The 17,419-nt window shown below is 37.8% G+C and overlaps 2 protein-coding genes across 5 annotated transcripts in view; both read left to right on the top strand.

The window, feature by feature from the left end:
* Positions 1–17,419, top strand: part of LOC131042443 (enhancer of mRNA-decapping protein 4) — an 81,494-nt gene that overhangs the window by 44,143 nt on the left and 19,932 nt on the right. The window contains exons 5-8 of one of the 3 annotated variants that reach the window (XM_057975719.2): positions 8,670–8,798; positions 9,021–10,425; positions 10,522–10,655; positions 17,005–17,361. In XM_057975719.2, the coding sequence (XP_057831702.2) occupies positions 8,670–8,798; positions 9,021–10,425; positions 10,522–10,655; positions 17,005–17,361 (2,025 nt within the window). Of the gene's footprint in view, positions 1–8,669; positions 8,799–9,020; positions 10,656–17,004; positions 17,362–17,419 lie in introns of all 3 variants that reach the window. The other 2 variants (XM_057975718.2, XM_057975717.2) reach the window with 2 other exon arrangements.
* Positions 1,439–4,787, top strand: LOC131049087 (uncharacterized). 2 transcript variants are annotated; one of them, XM_059220390.1, is made up of 5 exons: positions 1,439–1,531; positions 1,773–3,109; positions 3,218–3,553; positions 3,687–3,759; positions 3,862–4,787. In XM_059220390.1, the coding sequence occupies exons 2-5, from the start codon at positions 1,775–1,777 to the stop codon at positions 4,389–4,391; spliced, it is 2,274 nt and encodes a 757-aa protein (XP_059076373.1). In that variant the 5' UTR covers positions 1,439–1,531; positions 1,773–1,774; the 3' UTR covers positions 4,392–4,787. The 2 variants fall into 2 exon arrangements, with proteins under 2 accessions (XP_059076373.1, XP_059076369.1); XM_059220386.1 differs by lacking the exon at positions 1,439–1,531 and having other exon boundaries at positions 1,557–3,109.

Below are 17,419 nucleotides of genomic sequence, written 5' to 3'. Positions count from 1 at the left end.
CTTTTTAACTGAGATGCGTCTTAGGCATAGAGCCATCTTGCTGGTCCTCATGATTGAAGTGCCTAAACTTCTTGATTTGATTCTGTTGTGTACAACTACAAACTGCTATATCCATTTGAATTGTTGATTCTTTTAATAGCGACATTTATGTTTCCAACTTGATCTTTCATCTCGTTCTTAGCTCTTCCTTAAGCACATTGACAGCTTTTCCTTTTTGGAGCTTGATCTTGGAGAAGAAGCCTCTTTTCAACTCTATGCTAGTGTGGTACTCGGAACTCTTTGATATCCTTAAAATAATTTTCTAACAATTTATCTTATTTGTGGTCAAGTTTGGGTTCTATTTAATTGTTAAAAATATGTTCATGATAAAGAAAAATAATAAGGTACAATCAAATGTGCAGCATGAAAAGTTGGTAGAAAGATCTAAGATAAAAATAGGCAGGCACTTCCTACATTTCTTTGTAATCCACCCCTGGCGATATTTTGTCTGTCAAGGCAAGGTGAACAAAGTTTTTTCATTTTTTATCTAAAAAAATTGATTGTGATTGATGCTCTGCAAAAAGGATTAGAAAATCTGTTTGATGGCAACACACACAAGAGCACAAGAAACAAACGTTAGTGTTAGCAACAAAAGATTATCCTAAACAGGCATATCAAGAGAGATATTAAGCATGAAATAGAAAGCATATAAACATAGAATAAAATAGCTAATCAAGATGCTCACGGTTGCTCCTCCCTTGTTCCTCTCCTCTCCAAGTCCCAAATGAGTGTAGCTCTCAGCTTTTAGCACTAGCCATGGATGCCATATGGAGATTCAAGATAGTTGAATATGATAAGCAAATGCTATGCAAGTGTAGATAGTGATGCTATGAAAAAGCTCTATGCTAATACCAGTATAACAACAATACTCTAATGCTTCTCTTTTTTTGCTTGAGGAGAAGGGTTCTATTTATAGAAGAAATGGGGAAATGAAGGGTTAAGATTGAATGGTTTAATCAAGGGCCAAGTTTGAAAGTTGGGGATCTATGTGCACAATTGGCACCAATAAAATGGTGAAAAGTGTCAACATAGGATTGTGTTGAGAGAAGAGGTTGGAGGCATTAAAGGCCTGAGAAGACCTCATGGTTATCTAGAGGCTAAGGGTCAAGTCCAAATTAAGATTACCCACTGGATTAAGAGTTAATCCAAGGATAAACCCATAGTTTTAAAACTCTTTGACTCGCCTCGGACTCGCCACGGATTCGCGAGTCCTTTGGCGAGCCGAGTCGACTCGCCTAGGACTCGCGTGGCGAGTCCAGGCGAGTCCCTGTGAAAGACTCGCGAGTCTTTCGCAAAGACTCGCGCGAGTCTTTCACTCGGACTCGCGAGTCTTTCACAGGGACTCGCGGGCCCAGAAAAAACGCGCCCGTAGGGCTTAAAACCAATTTTTTTTTCATTTTTTGACTTCAATTTGGGTTTTTTTTGGCTGGAGCAGGTTAGAAGGGTTTGGAGGAGTAGAGGGAAGAAGGAAAAATCAGCAAGAGAGATCTAGGTAAGGATTTTTCTCCTCCTTTTTTTTTTTCATTTGAATCATTTCATTGTTTTGAAACTGAAAAAAATCTTGAAAAACAAGGGGATATGCTGCCAAATTTTTTTCTATTTTCTTTCCTAAGTTATTTCCTCTTTTTTTTTTCTTGTTTTTGAATGCTATTTTTCCCAAATGATTCATTGTCATTTTTTTTGTTGATTTTCCATAAAACCCTGCTGATTTTTTTTTTTTCATGTTAAATCAGCAATGGCAAGTTCAACTCCAAGGGCAACCCCAAGGTCAGGAAGACAAAGAGATAAAGCTTGGAAATATGGGATTGCAGGAAGCAAAAAGGGGGAGGTCACTTGCACCGAATGCACAAGATGGATGACTGGTGGAATCAATAGATTAAAATACCACCTTGCACAAATACCTGGATATGGTGTGGAGGCATGCTCCAAATCAACTCCTGAAATTATTAGAGAGATGAAGGCCATTCTTGCTGAGAATGATATGCATAAGGAAGAAAGGCAAAAAACAAGAGAAGCCATAGCAGCTGCAATGAATCCCACATTGTCCACTTCGGGTCCCATTGGTCATAGTCGGGGTCGTCAGTCACTTTCATCTTTTGGTGACAATGAGGGTGAGGCTAGTGGCACTCCTGTTAGATCAGACCCTAATTTTTTTGTACCACGCAATGTTCCAGGTGCACAACCTTCACTTGAAGGTACAGGATGGAATAAAGAGAAGCATGAACAAGCACGGATAGCAGCTTCAAACTTTTGGTTTTACAATAATCTATCTTTCAATGCAGCAAACAATGTGTATTGGGAAAGTTTTGTTAATGCATGTACAGTGGCGGGTAAGGGGTTTAAGGCCCCAACAGGTTATGACTTCAATGGGCCATTGCTAGAGAAAGCTGTGAAAAATACAGAAGGTGTGGTTGATGATCAGAAAAGGTATTGGAAGAGAAAAGGATGCAGCATTTTATCTGATGGATGGACAGATGGACGGAATAGGACTCTTCTCAACTTCTTGGTGGCTTCAAATGGTGCAATGGTATTCATAAAGTCTGTTGATGCCTCAAATGAAATAAAAAATGCAGAGACTTTGTGTAATTTGTTGGATGGTGTGGTTCGGGAAGTTGGAGTTGAGAATGTTGTCCAAATTATCACGGACAACGCAGCTGCATATGTATCTGCAGGTAGAATGCTTATGCAAAGGCATCCTTCGATTACATGGAGTCCTTGTGCTGCACATTGCTTGGACTTGGTGCTAGAGGACATTGGGAAGATTGGATGGGTGAAGAAGGTGGTTGAAGATGCAAAAAGTGTCACCAAATTCATCTACAACCATACTTGGGTGCTTGCTTTGATGAGAAAATACACAAATGGCAAGGACCTTGTGCGACCTGGAGTGACACGATTTGCTAGCCACTTCATCACTTTGCAGAGCATTCTTAGTGCCATTCCTCATCTTAAGCAGATGTTTGTGTCAGATGCTTGGTTGGGGTCTGCATACTCCAAAAGACCTGAAGCAGAGAAGATTGCGACCATTGTTTTTGATGATGGGTTCAATAAAAATGGAGAGGAGTTGACTGCGGTAAGTAACAAACACAAAAGTAAAGTTTATACAATCTTGTCTATTTGCTGATTTTATTTTTTAGGGGTTGATTTTGTATTAATTTAAAATTTGTTTTAATTTTTTTAGGTGACAGAACCTTTGGTGAGGGTTCTTCGTATGGTGGATGGAGAGGGCATGCCAATGGGTTTCATTTATGAGGCCATGGATAGGGCCAAAGAGGCCATTTCACATTACTATCATGGAAATGCAAGAAAATGTGAAATCTTTTGGCGCATCATTGATCGTAGGTGGACAAACCAACTCCACCAACCGATACATGCCTTCGCCTACTTTTTGAACCCGAAATTCTACTTCTCTGATTCATTTAGGGCTGATGAGGAGGTCATGGCAGGTGTTATTACATGCATTGATAAGATGACACCTGATCCTGAGTTGAGAGACAAGGTTCTTGATGAGTTGGAGGTGAGATTTGACATTTGCAATTGCTCTATCTTTATTTATGAATTCGGAAATGTTCATTATTGAATTTGAGTTTGACACTTTGACTATCTAGTATCTATTTCTGAATTTGGAAATGTTCATTCCATTGTTCAAGATCTACAAAAGTGCAGAGGGGAGACTCTTCTCATCACAACTAGCAATTGATAGGAGAGGAAAACAACAACCAGGTAAAACATTTAGTAACTTAGTTCAACAGTGCAAGAAAAAACCTACAAACTTGATTGTTACATTTTTTTCTCAATTCTAATATTTCTAAATGTTTTTTGTAGATTTATGGTGGGAGAATTATGGTGCCGGCACGCCTAATCTTCAAAAGATAGCTATCCGTGTTTTGTCTCAGCCATGCAGTGCTTCTGGGTGTGAACGAAATTGGAGTGTCTTTGAAAGCATTCACACAAAGAAGAGAAATAGATTGTCACAAAAGCGGCTCAATGATCTAGTATTTGTTCGGTACAACCTTCGCCTTCGAGTTAGACAGGTGGAGGGTGTTTCACATGAGGCCATTGACTTGGATGAAATTGATCCATATGGTGATTGGACCATGAATGAACAAAATGATGGTGATGATGTCCTCCTTACCGAAGAAGAAATTGCAGAAATAGAGAGAGGAGCAGCACAAGATGCAGAAGGAGCAAGATTGGATGAAGATGAGGACGAAGATGAGGATGATGATGAGGACTATGACTTTGAAGAAGACTCATCTCACCATTTAGATACCACAACACCCACTGCTACTACTTCTAGCTCAAGGCCTGAAAAATTGAGCTATATTAGGAAAAATACAAAGAGGAAGATGTAGTCTTCTCTTTGGTTTGTTCATTCACATTGCTGTTTTTCACATTTGCAGTTGGACTTGGACATATCATTATATGTAATTTTGTGAACATTTATATACTTATGCTGCCATTATAGTATTATACATTTTAGAGTTGAAACTTGAAACTTGAATATGCTGCCATGAATGATGAAATTTCAAATATTGCGTGTTTGTACTTTGTAGATCATATGACATGTGTAATGTTTCAATTATGGCACTTATGTTCTCTAAATGCATTAATTTCTTTATGTTTTTTTGTAAAACTACGGTTTTTTTTTTTTGCCGAGTCTTTGCCGAGTCTTTCGCGAGTCTTTCACGAGTCCGAGTCCGAGTCCAAAATTTTGGTTTGCCGAGTCCGAGGCGAGTCCGAGATTTTCAACTATGGATAAACCTTTGTGCAAATGTTTAAGAGATAATCATGGTCAAAGCATTAATGGCCTGATGATACCTTTGGGTTGGGTAGAGGTTGAGTCAAAACAAATGTTTTAACCATGTGGGAGGGTTTGAGGTAACCATTAATGGTTATGGGAGACTTTGGGGATTAAGTGGTTGAAGGTTGAAAACCTTCAATGGTTATCAAAGACTTTGAGCCATTTAGTGGTTGAAGGTTGAAAACCTTTAATGGTTATCAAAGACTTTGAGGGTTTGAGAAGTGACTTCCCTTTTGCTTAGGAATGTGACAAAGTTTAGAGAAGGGGTTAGGTTATTTAGAAGTGATTAGAAAATTCTAGAAGGGGTTTAGGCATGCAAGTGGATTTTGTAGGAAAATGCAAGTGGGAGAAATTTTGGTATTTTCAATTAAAATAAAATCATTTATTTCAATTAAATGGTGTAATTTGCATTTGGATAAATATTCAAATAAATAGTAATTTATTTAAATGAGAAAAATGAAGATAAAGCATTAAAATGCTTGAAGACTTTGAGGGAAACCATTAAAGGCTTGAAAACTTTAAGGAAAACCATTAAAGTCTTAAGAAGACTATAGAAGGAAGCCATCAAGTTTGAATACTTTAAGGGAAACCATTAAAGGTTTCAATTGAGTGAGGATAAATAGGATTTTAAATAAATAATTTATTTAAAATAGTTGTGCAACTTGCTTTTGTAAGAAAATACAAGTGGGTGGAGGATAAAGGTGATTTAAATAAATTATTTATTTAAAATAATTGTGCAACTTGCTTTTGTAGGAAAATACAAGTGGGTAGAGGATAAAGGTGATTTAAATAAATGTTAATTTATTTAAATGTGAGAGGTGGGATTTTGGGGGATTTAAATAAATATTAATTTATTTAAATGTGAGAGAAGATTTAATTAAACAAATATGATTTATTTATTTAATTAATGGTCTGAATTTGGTTAAGTGAATTAAATCAAATAAATTGAATAATTTATTTAATTAATAGGAGAAGAGGGTTAAGATGAATTAATTAAATATTAATTTAATTAATTCATTAATTGATGGTTAAATAATCAAATAAATACTAAGTATTCATTTAATTAAGTGGACAGATTTATGTGACTACAGTGATAACTGTTGTTGTTTGTAATCAAATACCCTGAAATTTGGATTTCCAGTTTATGCTGACTTAGGACAATGCAGTTAAGAAAGAAAGACAATTTAGTAACATAATTAATGATAATATTTGTGGAAACCAACCTTTGTTAGTAGTACTTAGAGGAGCGTCATGTGTATATTTTGGACATGCCCAAGGATTCTGTATGCATAAGGGTAGACCTTCCCCACTCAATTTATTTTGTTGAACCGAGTCTTATTTTGGAGTGTGAATTCTTGCAGTTTCTTTTATTGAATCAGTGACAAGTCGACAACATCATATAGTAAAGTTAAATGTTTGATTTTCAAAGGTTTAAATAGATTGGGAAATTATCAAGCTTTTGCGATACAGGACACTTGATTTTAAAGTTTCATTTTGCTCATTTCTTATTGGCTATCATTATTGTGGGGAAAATTACACTCTGCTCAACATTTGTTGATAAAAGTATGGATCTCTGTTTGAAAGCATCTTATTTGTGCTTACATTTTTATTCTTCTAACCTTAGTGTGCAAAAGTTGGTCCTTGTTAATCCACGGCTGCAATGCCTGGGTTGTATTTAGAGACGCCATTATGTTATGTGATCACAAGTAATAATCTTTTGTCTCTTCACCTTTTTTATTTGATTATTTCTTTCCATGTTAACAAAAGGGCAAAGTTGCAAATATAAATAATCTTTTGACCATTTATTTTGACAAGCCAAAATAAATTACAAACATTTCATTAATTTCGGTTACAATTCTACAGATTTTGTGAATTTGTATCATAATAAAAAAACTTTCAGTTTCGCCTCTTATCATACTTGGTACTACCATAGATGGCACACTCGCCGAAAACTCGGCGAGTGACAAAAACTCGCTGAGTTTTTGGACTTGGCGAATAGTAATGACTTCTACTCGCCAGGAAAACTAGCTGAGTTTTTGCCAAAAACTCGCCGAGTTTTGGGCGAGTTTTATTGCGTTAGCATAACAGCAGAAAACGGCAAAAAATACATGCATTTTTTGTTTTTCGATATGGTTTTGGGCTGAGAAGGGGGAAACTCACTTGGAAGGGCCACGTTGAGAGCCCACTATGCCCTCAAGTAATCGCCGAGTTTTTTGGTTTGTCCGTCAGGATTCATATATGGAATATAACATTTAAGTATAAGTATACTGTCAGGATGTTTGAGAGTGGTTTCGGACCTCCAGGAGTTATAATGCAAAATCTAGTTTTTGGAGGATTCTTCAATTTTCCACACTTAGTCAAATTTCAGGATCCTTCGACGATGCCCCTTGATCCCAACTTGGGGGCGCTGCCCCCAAACCCCAGTTGAAAAATATAGGGGGAAACTATGCTGATGGAAGTAGGGAAAATTTAACCTCCGAGTCTGATTAGGCTCCATATAACAACATAATTAGCATTGAAGAAATCCTGGTATTATACATTTTAGAGTTGAAAGTTTGAAACTATGAGTATGAATGATGAAATTTCAAATATGATGAAAGTTTGAAACTAGTTTTAGCTAGAGCTAGGAAGAGGAAGTTGTATTTACTATTGGTTTTACAAAAACTATTTACTATCTTGCTTCCAGCCATCAGCATTTCTCATGAGGATGCGATTTTGTAGACACTTTGCATTTAAATATATCTAGAATCAGCTTGTTTCTTTTGTGTTATCATTTATTGACTCATTGGATGCATCTTCTCATTAAATTTTGCAAAAAAAATGCATTTTTTATTAAAATTAAGCATGTTTTTATGTTGCCGAGTTTTTCGCCGAGTTTTTCCCGAGTTTTCGCTGAGTTTTTTTTTCAGAGGCTTGGCGAGTCGAGCCTAGTCGCGAGTAGTTCAACTATGCTTGGTAGTATTAAATAGTAGTTTTGCCACTTATCATACTTGGTAGGTATTATATAGCAGAAAGATGCAAATTGAATCAATGTGGTAGTTGTTTTTGAGCCTTGTTGGATTCTAGCACAAATATCTTTTCAGTTGCTCAAAGCCTCTGGGTAAGGGACTTAGTATACTTATCCATCAATTTTCGGTGGTTTTCAGCCATTAGTATGACACTAAATCAGGTGACAATTTTGAGCTGAATCTGAAGAATGTCCTTGGAAACATCAACGATAATCATGAGAAAAAGAATCTGTATTATCTGATTAATTACACAATCCACTGATTTTTGTTTCTATCCCATATAATTGGACAAAATGAAGAGGGATGTATATCTAAACCTGTTTGGTAACTAAATTGTTACTGGGGAAAATTCTGAAATTCGCATTGTCTTGATCATTATTTGACTGAAGACAAAAATTAAAGAATCCGAGTGTGGTGGGTAGGAGATATTAAACTCTAGTAGAGCTTCAATGGTATTTAAGCAACTGAATTGATAGATTTAGGGTGACTACCATATCAGTGCTTTCTTTTTCCAATATTTATTGGCTCTGCTTTTCTTGGAGATATTATCTTCTTTTGCACTCTTCACATCTTTTTACCATGCTCATGAAAAAGTAGATAAACTTTGAAATTGTTGACAGTTTTCTGTACTTGGTTGGTGAGGTCAAGCATCTGTAAAGAAGACTTGGCTGAAAATGCTAACCTATAAACATCTAAATTATTATGGAGATGGAATTTTCTAATTTGATTGTTTGTCCAGACTCCATACTATTGTGTTTGTATTATTAAAAGTCACTTTTAAACTGCTTATATTGATTTATTTGATTGGTCTCTATCTTCAGGTGCAAATTTGGGGAGACAAGAAGATTCTTCCTCTTGCAACATTCAAGCCTCATGACGCCCAATCTGTTAGCTCAGTTGCATTTTTGACAGTACCCCGTCGGTCTGATCACATAGTTCTTCTAACAGCAGTAAGAATCTGCTTTGTAAAATCAATTTCTAAACAGGCGTGCAATATGACTTAACTTCTGTATAGAATTGCATGTCAAAATGGGCTTAAAGACAATAGCTAATTTGTTGTATTGATGGTTGGCTAACAGTTAGTCTGGAAAGTTTTTCTTACTATCCTCTGTTTCTTTTGAGTTCTTGTTTAGTATTATTTCTAATGTACACTGTGCACTGCCATTTTACAGGGGCCTCTGAATCGACAACTGAAGTTATGGGTTTCTGCAAGTTCAGACAGTATGTTGATGTCATCAGATTCAGAAAAGTGGCAGTGTATCCAGACTCTTGATCTTAAGAGTTCTTCAGAACGGCATGAAAATGCTTTTTTTAATCAAGTTTTAGTTCTACCCCGGGCAAATCTGATTTTACTGGCAAATGCAAAAAGGCATGCTATATATGCAGTACACATGGACTTTGGTTCTAATCCTGCAGCTACAAGGATGGATTATCTTGCAGAGTTTTCTGTAACAATGCCTATTTTAAGTCTTACTGCTACAAGTGACAATGCGGCTGATGGTGAAGGGATAGTTCAGGTTTACTGTGTCCAACCCCAGGCGATTCAACAATATGCCCTTGATTTGTCTCTATGTGTGCCACTGCCACCACCTGTAGAACTTGTAGCTTCAGAGAAGGAAATTTCTACCACTCGTATGTTTGAAGTATCCCCCTCTTCAGCATTTACACCTGTAGAACCATCTCATGGTAACAGTGCAGTTCATACAACTGCAAGTGATCCTCAAGCCAAATCACCAGGGGCCTTGAATGTTACTGAGAAGGCACTGATGAGTAGAAGCCCAGTTTTGGTCAGTAATATGGATGCGTCAAATATACATGACCCATTGGCTATGTCTGGTGTGGATGCCACTTATGGTATCTCTATGCCTCCAGCTATTCGTACTGATAGTGCACCTTTATCTTCTCAAGTTCCCGTCCCTTTAAGTCCGAGTTTCCATGGAAGACAACAACCACCAAAAAGTCCATCTAGAACCATTGAGCAAGGGGTAGTACCTGTTTCTTCTGCTGGAGACCAAGAATATACAACACGACCTGATATGACTTCTTTTGAGACAATTACTACAAATCGTAAAGTGGATGACAGTTTCAAGAAAGATGATGAAAAGCTAGGTCAAAATCAACCGTCCACCACAATGAATACTACAATTTCCATTGAGAGCCAAATAAGTTCCAACCCAACTCATCTTGTAACTCCTTCACAGCTCATGTCTTTAGCAATGCCATCTCTTGATAAGAAGGAAATAAAGAAAGGGGATAACAAGCATGAAGATGCTAATGTTAATAAGGTGAACGAGAACATGAAACCTGAAACTAAAGATGCAGCTATTACTAGCTTGCATCAGCCAGAGGAATTAGGTTTGTATAAACAAGTTGAAAACACATCTATTCTTATAGATACAAAAGAGAAGGTATTTGCTACACAAGCTTCAGAAAACTGTAGTGAGAATGCAAGACAGGCAGATTCTTTGTCTGCAGAAGTTCAAAACATAAGAGAAAATCAAAGTGGTGGTGATGGGGAAATTTTCAAGGAAAGAGAACAGCCTTCAGACAATATTCAAGGAAACACAGAGATGACTGGTAAGGCCTCTGAATCTACCTTATTACCATCAATATCACAGTCGCCTTCACTGGGAAAGGGTAAAAAGATAAAAAATAAAGCTTGTTTAGTGTCAGGTCCTTCATCAACATCAGTAAGTCCTTTCACTTCAGCGGGCTCTTCTGATGGTGAGCCAAGCAGCACCACAAGCATTCCTTCAATTGAAGCTGTCTCTTCTCAGGTTTCAGCAATGCAGGATGCACTTAATCAGGTACGTAAAAGAACCCTAGCTTCCCAGGAAAGGGATGGAAATTCTTGTTGGTTTTTTGAATTTGAACATTTGTATATATGTATGTTGCGGAAACATCGAATTTGATTAGAAGTAAGGATTTCTCATTATGTTGGAGATTAATTGCAAATTGCAATGGAATTTTTATAAAGCTTTAAAGTTTTATATCTACTGAGAGTGGAAGCATTTAACTTGGAAACTTCATGTGGTGAAAGCTTCTGTAAAATTTAATTAGTATTGCATTCTTGCTCCCATACCATTGCTTACGCTTGTCAAAATATAACGGAATTGTCCTTACCATTCAACACCGAGTTTACTCTTTGAGTTTGGGTCTCCTAGTCTGTTGTTTTTTTCAATTACACAGCTTACATATAATTTTCATTTGATGGCCGTGCAGTATTATTCTTATTGTTTTTGAAGCCTTTAATCTCTTACTGGGTTTTAAGAAATTTTTCTTTTGCATCCTCTTGTTTTTTTGCTTGGTAAGATGTGCATTCTATTTGTGCCTGCTCCCTTAGAAAGGAGAAACTACAACGAGAAAAGTCTAAAGGGCTACAAGTTGCTGAAATGAATGAATCTGCTCTTGACTTGTTGGCAAACCAGTTTTTCTTAAGCAATCTTAAAAACAATTGAGTGGAAACCTTCTTTCTAGATAAAGATTTCCTATAGGAAACAGTAGTCTAAACCTTCTCCTCTGGGACATCTGCCTCAAGGGCAGGAATTACATTCTGGCAAGTACTGCTAAAAGTCCAGATGGGCAGCCCAAACTGGAAGATATGAGGGCTGTATAACCATTTGAAGGATGGACATAAAGGATGCAACCATAGGATCCAATGAAGGGTTTAAAGGACTCTATCAACCTTAGGGGGAGCAGGGCATGCAAGCAAAGTACATCAATAATAGATGAAACAAAAGTCTGGAGCAGCAGAGGGGAAGCTGAAGTGAAGCAGAAGTTGGAGGCAGCAAGTGGGAGATTGAGTTCGAAGGAGATGGAGAGAAATCACCTGAAACATCCTGATTAATGTGATGTAGAGGCTAAGCATTCCTCCCCCAAGAAGGATGACCTAGATTCTCATGATTAAGGCCTTTTCAATCAACAGACAAATGGCCAAGGCCAAAACGGTTGTGGCATTTGAAGACTACTTTCTCCTAAAATCCAATTCCACTTGTTGATTAGCAGAGGTAGAATGGGAGCTGAGATTGTTTCCACTGCAATAGCTGAAACCTTGCCCAATAATAGCCTCTAAAATGGAAGGGAGCCAAAACTGCAGTGGAAGACTTGGTAACCTAACCTATATTGGCATTTATAAAGGACTCGGTCAAATTTTTCAAGGTAGGAATGAAATAAAAATCATCGTACTTTATTGAAAGGAATAACAAGCCTTTTATAGGCAATTACAAGGCGATTGTCCAAATTGGGACTAACCGTTCACAGAAGTTAAACTGACTCTAAAACAAACTCTAAAAATAGAAACTCCCAGTTATTCCCAGTTCTATCACGAAGTCTCTAAAAATATAACAACCAACTAAATGACCATTAATAAACACACACAGCTAAAAATAACAATTGAATATTCTCCGTGAATGTTTTAGGGCGTGTGCACAAAACACACGCATAGAGAATAACAAATTGCGAACAGAGAATAAAAACGGTGTGCGAAGAACAGACGCCTAGACGACCTGCACGATTTTGTCTCAGAAACCTATGCCCAGAAAACCGTTGCATTGATTTTGGCAGAAAATCCGTTGTCGTGCAAGCTAGAAAAACTTCGCACGGTTGTCCTCCGCGAAAACACTAACAGTTGTGTGAAAATCGTGAAAATTATAGTTGCAGACCCACGAAAACAGACCTGCGCGATTCATGTCCAAACCCTCGCGCCAAAAGAAAACAGTTGTGGCTCCAAAAATGTTGAGTCGTGCGGGGAAGAACAGCACCAAAAAAACCTTCACGAACGGACCACAAAACAGCTTTTGTAAGATCTCACGCGATTTAGAAGATTGTGAATTGCAGACAAACCCTAAAATTTCAAAAAAAAAACTGCAGAAATCAGAGTTGTGTGGTAGAAGCCCTTAGAAGGCTTCAGAAAAACAGACGTGCGGAACCCTTCAAAATCTTTCGTGGCACAAACCCTCCACAATCAAACAAAACCCTTAGATCTGGAATCAGCAATCAGATTTTTTCATAAAACTTGTCACCCACTAGGGCATGATTTTTTTCTAAAAACTTGTCAGATTTTTTCAGATTTTTATTTTCCAGGTAGCTAGGGCATGAATTTTCTCTAAAAACTTGTCAGATTTTTTCAGATTTTTATTTTCCAGGTAGCTAGGGCACGAATTTTCTCTAAAAACTTGTCACCCGCTCTGATACCATGAAATAAAAATCAGCGTACTTTATTGAAGGAATAACAAGCCTTTGATAGGCAATTACAAGGCGGTTGTCCAAATTGGGAGTTCATAGAAGTCAAACTAACTCTCAAGCAAAACTCTAAAAATAGGAACTTCTAGTTACTCCCAGTTCTATCACGAAGTCTCTAAAAATATAACAACCAACTAAATGACCATTAATAAACACACAACTAAAAATAACAATTAAATATTCTAATAAGGAAACCAAGACTTTACAAGAAGAGCATCATTTCCCCAACAAAAGGGCCCTGCTTTGAGAATAAGCTCTCTATCCTTCTGATTTAAACATTCAATGATTAAAAAAACTTTGTACCCAAGGGTGAATCACTACTGTTACAGATAAGTTGGCGTTCAAGATTTGGAGACCTGGGAGTTGAGCTCAGGCAGTTTTTGGCAAAGAAATTATATAACTTACAAATCTGACCTATTTTGTATAATGGTTGTCTTTGCATTTACATCAGCCATGAGCTCAAGAAGGGAATTTTCTAGTAGCATTTAGGATTCAACGAATCCTTGTGTCCAGCTAAAAGGTTTGAAACCCAGAGTTGCTGCAGCCGACACAGATTCATTTCCACACCTCAAGCTCTGATACGTGAGGAACAGGGAGGTGTGAGGCCATCCCCTTAGATGACATTTGATCCTTAGCTTTTAGAAAAATGTGAATGCAAGATCAAATACAAAAAAAATGAAACATAAGCAGCACAAATTTTGGGACAAGATTTGTGAAATGGGGAAACTGTTTGACAGAAGATAGCCCCATTTGTATTAATGAAGATGACACCTTGAAATGTTACAATATTTACAATCTCTCTTCAAAAAAAATATGAGTAGTTATACTCCAAGATAGCTAGTGCCACACTTAAAGAAAGGGAAGGAGAATCTTTATTTATAGAGGTGAAAAGAGCTACAAAACCCGGGGACGCGTCCCCTACCTGAAAACCCCCGTCCCAGTCCCGGGGACGTTTCGGGGACTTGGGGACGGCCAGGGGACGTCCCCCCCCCGTCCCCAAATTGTCAAAATTTTGAGGGGACGTCCCCGAAACGGGGGGACAGCTTCCCTAGCTGTGGGGGACGTCCGTACGTCCCGGGGACGGCTGGGGATGGATTGGGGACGTCCCAGCCGTCCCGAGGACGGCCAGACGTCCCCCACATCTAGGGCTATGGAAAAATATTAAAATAAAAAATGTCGTATTTTCAATTTTTTTTAATGATGTTTTTTGCGTAATTGAGGGAGTGAAATATCTCATGAAGGGTTTTTTGCCAATAGAAAAATAACACCCGATGCCTATATAAAATAATAAAAGTATTTTTGGCCTCGCGGGGCGCTGCCCCTCGACCCCGCCCTGTATCGCGACAGGGAGCGCGCAAGGGGCGCTGCCCCTTGACCCCGCAAGGGGCGATGCCCCTTGACCCCAAGTTGGGGGCGCTGCCCCCAAACCCCCGTCAAAAAATATAGGGGGGAACTGCGCTGATGGAAGTAGTGAAAATTTAACCTCTGAGTCTGATTAGGCTCCATTATGTATTTTATTTCTTTAATATCTATTATGATATACATATTGACAATGTGAATGAATTGAAATTCTGAATTATGAGTGCATATTGAGTATTGAGTCTATTGATAATGTTGTATGTTCGATGTTTGCATTCTAAAATGTTTTCATAGTATCATACACATGCTATATCCATGTTTTCATATGAATATAATGTATAGATGCATGCTTTATCCATGTTTTCATATGAACATTTAGAATTTTCCTATATATTTTAAATTTTCCCTATATTTTATACAGCCGTCCCCTTTGCCGTCCCCCCCGTCCCCAAATTTGGGAAAAAAATTTGCCGTCCCAGAAACTCGTCCCCCCGTCCCCCCGTCCCGGAAACTTGGGGTAACATAGGAAAAGAGTAGTTATACTCCAATCCTCAATATTTGTCCACTTCAAAAGTGTGTGCCTATATGTCTTGTTCTTCATGACAAGGGGTGAACACACACTTGCAATGGAAATTACTTACATTCGAATATTACTTGTAAGAAATATGGTGGTCACCTAGGAAAGGAGTTACACTCCAAGAAATATTTAGCTAAAAGATAAATGAGATGTAAGATAATACAAATTAATAAATGAAAAATAATAAAACCCATTGCCACTTCAAAAGGACATAACCTTTTTAAATGTAGTACAAATTCATACATAAAAGGACAAAAATGGTGGAGTTAGAATAAATAAAATTAAATAAGTAATTCTATCCACCAAGGAAAGATTAATCACAGAGAAGGATTTGGTCAAAGGCTTGAAAGCAGGAAAACAAGGCTTTACTAGAAGAACAGCATTTTCCCCAACACAAGGGCCTCAGTTTGAGAATGAGCTTGCTATCAATCTCATTTGAACATACAATAATTAAAAAATCTTGTATACAGTGGAAACCGGTACTGCCTCAGGTAAGTTAGATGTTCAAGTTTTGACCGATTGGATCTCAGGTAGATTTGGCCAAAAATTCAGAAACTTACAAAACAGGCCTAATTCACATAATGGTCATCTTCATCAATGACATCGGCCTCCAGTTTGAGAAGGGGAATCTTTTCAAAGTATTTAACCGTCAACAAACTTGATTTGTCACCCAGAGTGTCTGCGGCTGACACAGATTTATTCCCACAGACCTCAAGTCCTAATACAGGAGGAACTGGGAGGTGTGAGACCATCTCTACAGACAGCATGCAACTCTTACATCTGATGCCAACAAACCTCCAGACATGGGAAGAAATGAGGCTCCCGCACAGACAGGAGAAGCTCCAGAACTCACAACAGGAGGCGACTTCTCAGACATACACACAGCTGAAAAATCTGCAGATCTAGCTGAATGAAGAGACACTGCAGAGATACCAGCACGAAGCACACAAATAGTGCCTGCAGCATCAATAGCTTAAGACAGAAGGAGGATTCTCGACAGCCATCACAGAAATAGAATGAAGGTTTGAAGGAGAAACGAGGCTCAGACAACTGCCGGAGACAGGAGCCATCAGGGGCTTTTTAACTGGGATTATAGATGATTCATCTTTTGCCTACTTTAGTTGCTTCAAACTGATTTCTTACAACAAATAATCAACCTTGGCTTAAAGAGAATGTTGTTCAAGTGTTTAATACATTTGTTCTTGACATTTTGTTGATTATTTGTCAAAATTTTCCGAGGAACAGCTTTTAAAAAAAGGGTGCACAATGACTTTCCGTGAATGTCGTAGGTTTATATGTCCTCTGTCTAAACTATCCTGTGAAGTCTATATACAAGGGAATCCCATTGTTTGTAGGTATGGTCATCCATTTATATTTGAGCTCTAGCATCTTCTGTTATTGTTTACATTGCTGGAACCCTAAGATAGGAATTTTAGTTTCTTTTTTAATGCATAAGTGGAGACAACATGGAATTCAAGGAAAATAGAATTGAGTATAACATGTGTACATCATGACATATTGATAACTGACTGTTGAATTTAGGAGGGCTTGGCTATCTATCTAGTGGCTAGCCTATACATAGTAGTTGATCAATTATATTATAATGGTGTCTTCAGACTTCTTATTATTCTTGGTCACAGTGATCTTTTGATGGCTGAAGTTTAACTGGCGATTCTATGTGATAATGCTATTCTGTGTCATGGAAACCTTATCTGTTGGCATTCTTTGTTACTGTAAAGCAAAATGACTAGTCTTTTCCAGATAGTCGATTTTATCAGACCTTGAGCTGATGCATTTTGGGAAATTTTTATATGTAGTACGAACTTCTGACAAGGGAGCTCTACAATTTGCAATATATTTTTATTCTATAAATAATTTCTTCAAAGTCAGTTTAAAAAATATAATCAATTCTGTTTTTGTATAGCAATCCCAAATTAAGGCTCATTTTTTCTTCTACATTCTTCTGGGAGCTGTTGCAGCTCATTGCCCTTCAGAAGGATCTGCAAAACAAGATGAGTATGATGGTGTCTATACCTGTTACAAAGGAGGGGAAGAGACTGGAGGCTGTCCTAGGTCAACGTATAGAGAAGGTAATGAAAGCTCATACAGATGCTATGTTGGCAAGATTTCAGGAGGAGAATGCAAAGCGTGAGAAAGCAGAACGCGAGCATGTGCAACAGATGACATCACTATCAAATGCAATCAATAAAGACCTTCCTACCATATTTGAGCGTGTTTTGAAAAAGGAGTTTAGCTCTCTAGGCCCTAATGTGGCACGCATGGTTACTCCAAGTCTGGAGAAAGCAATCTCAACTGCAATTAATGATGCATTCCAGGTTTTTCTCTTGCTATATGCTACACTAGGTTTTTCTGTTGCTATGTTCTACACTATGT

This window comes from Cryptomeria japonica, chromosome 1 (assembly GCF_030272615.1).
Source record: "Cryptomeria japonica chromosome 1, Sugi_1.0, whole genome shotgun sequence".
In the NCBI taxonomy this organism is placed as follows: Eukaryota; Viridiplantae; Streptophyta; class Pinopsida; order Cupressales; family Cupressaceae; genus Cryptomeria; species Cryptomeria japonica.
This window is presented reverse-complemented; position numbering and strand designations above follow the sequence as displayed.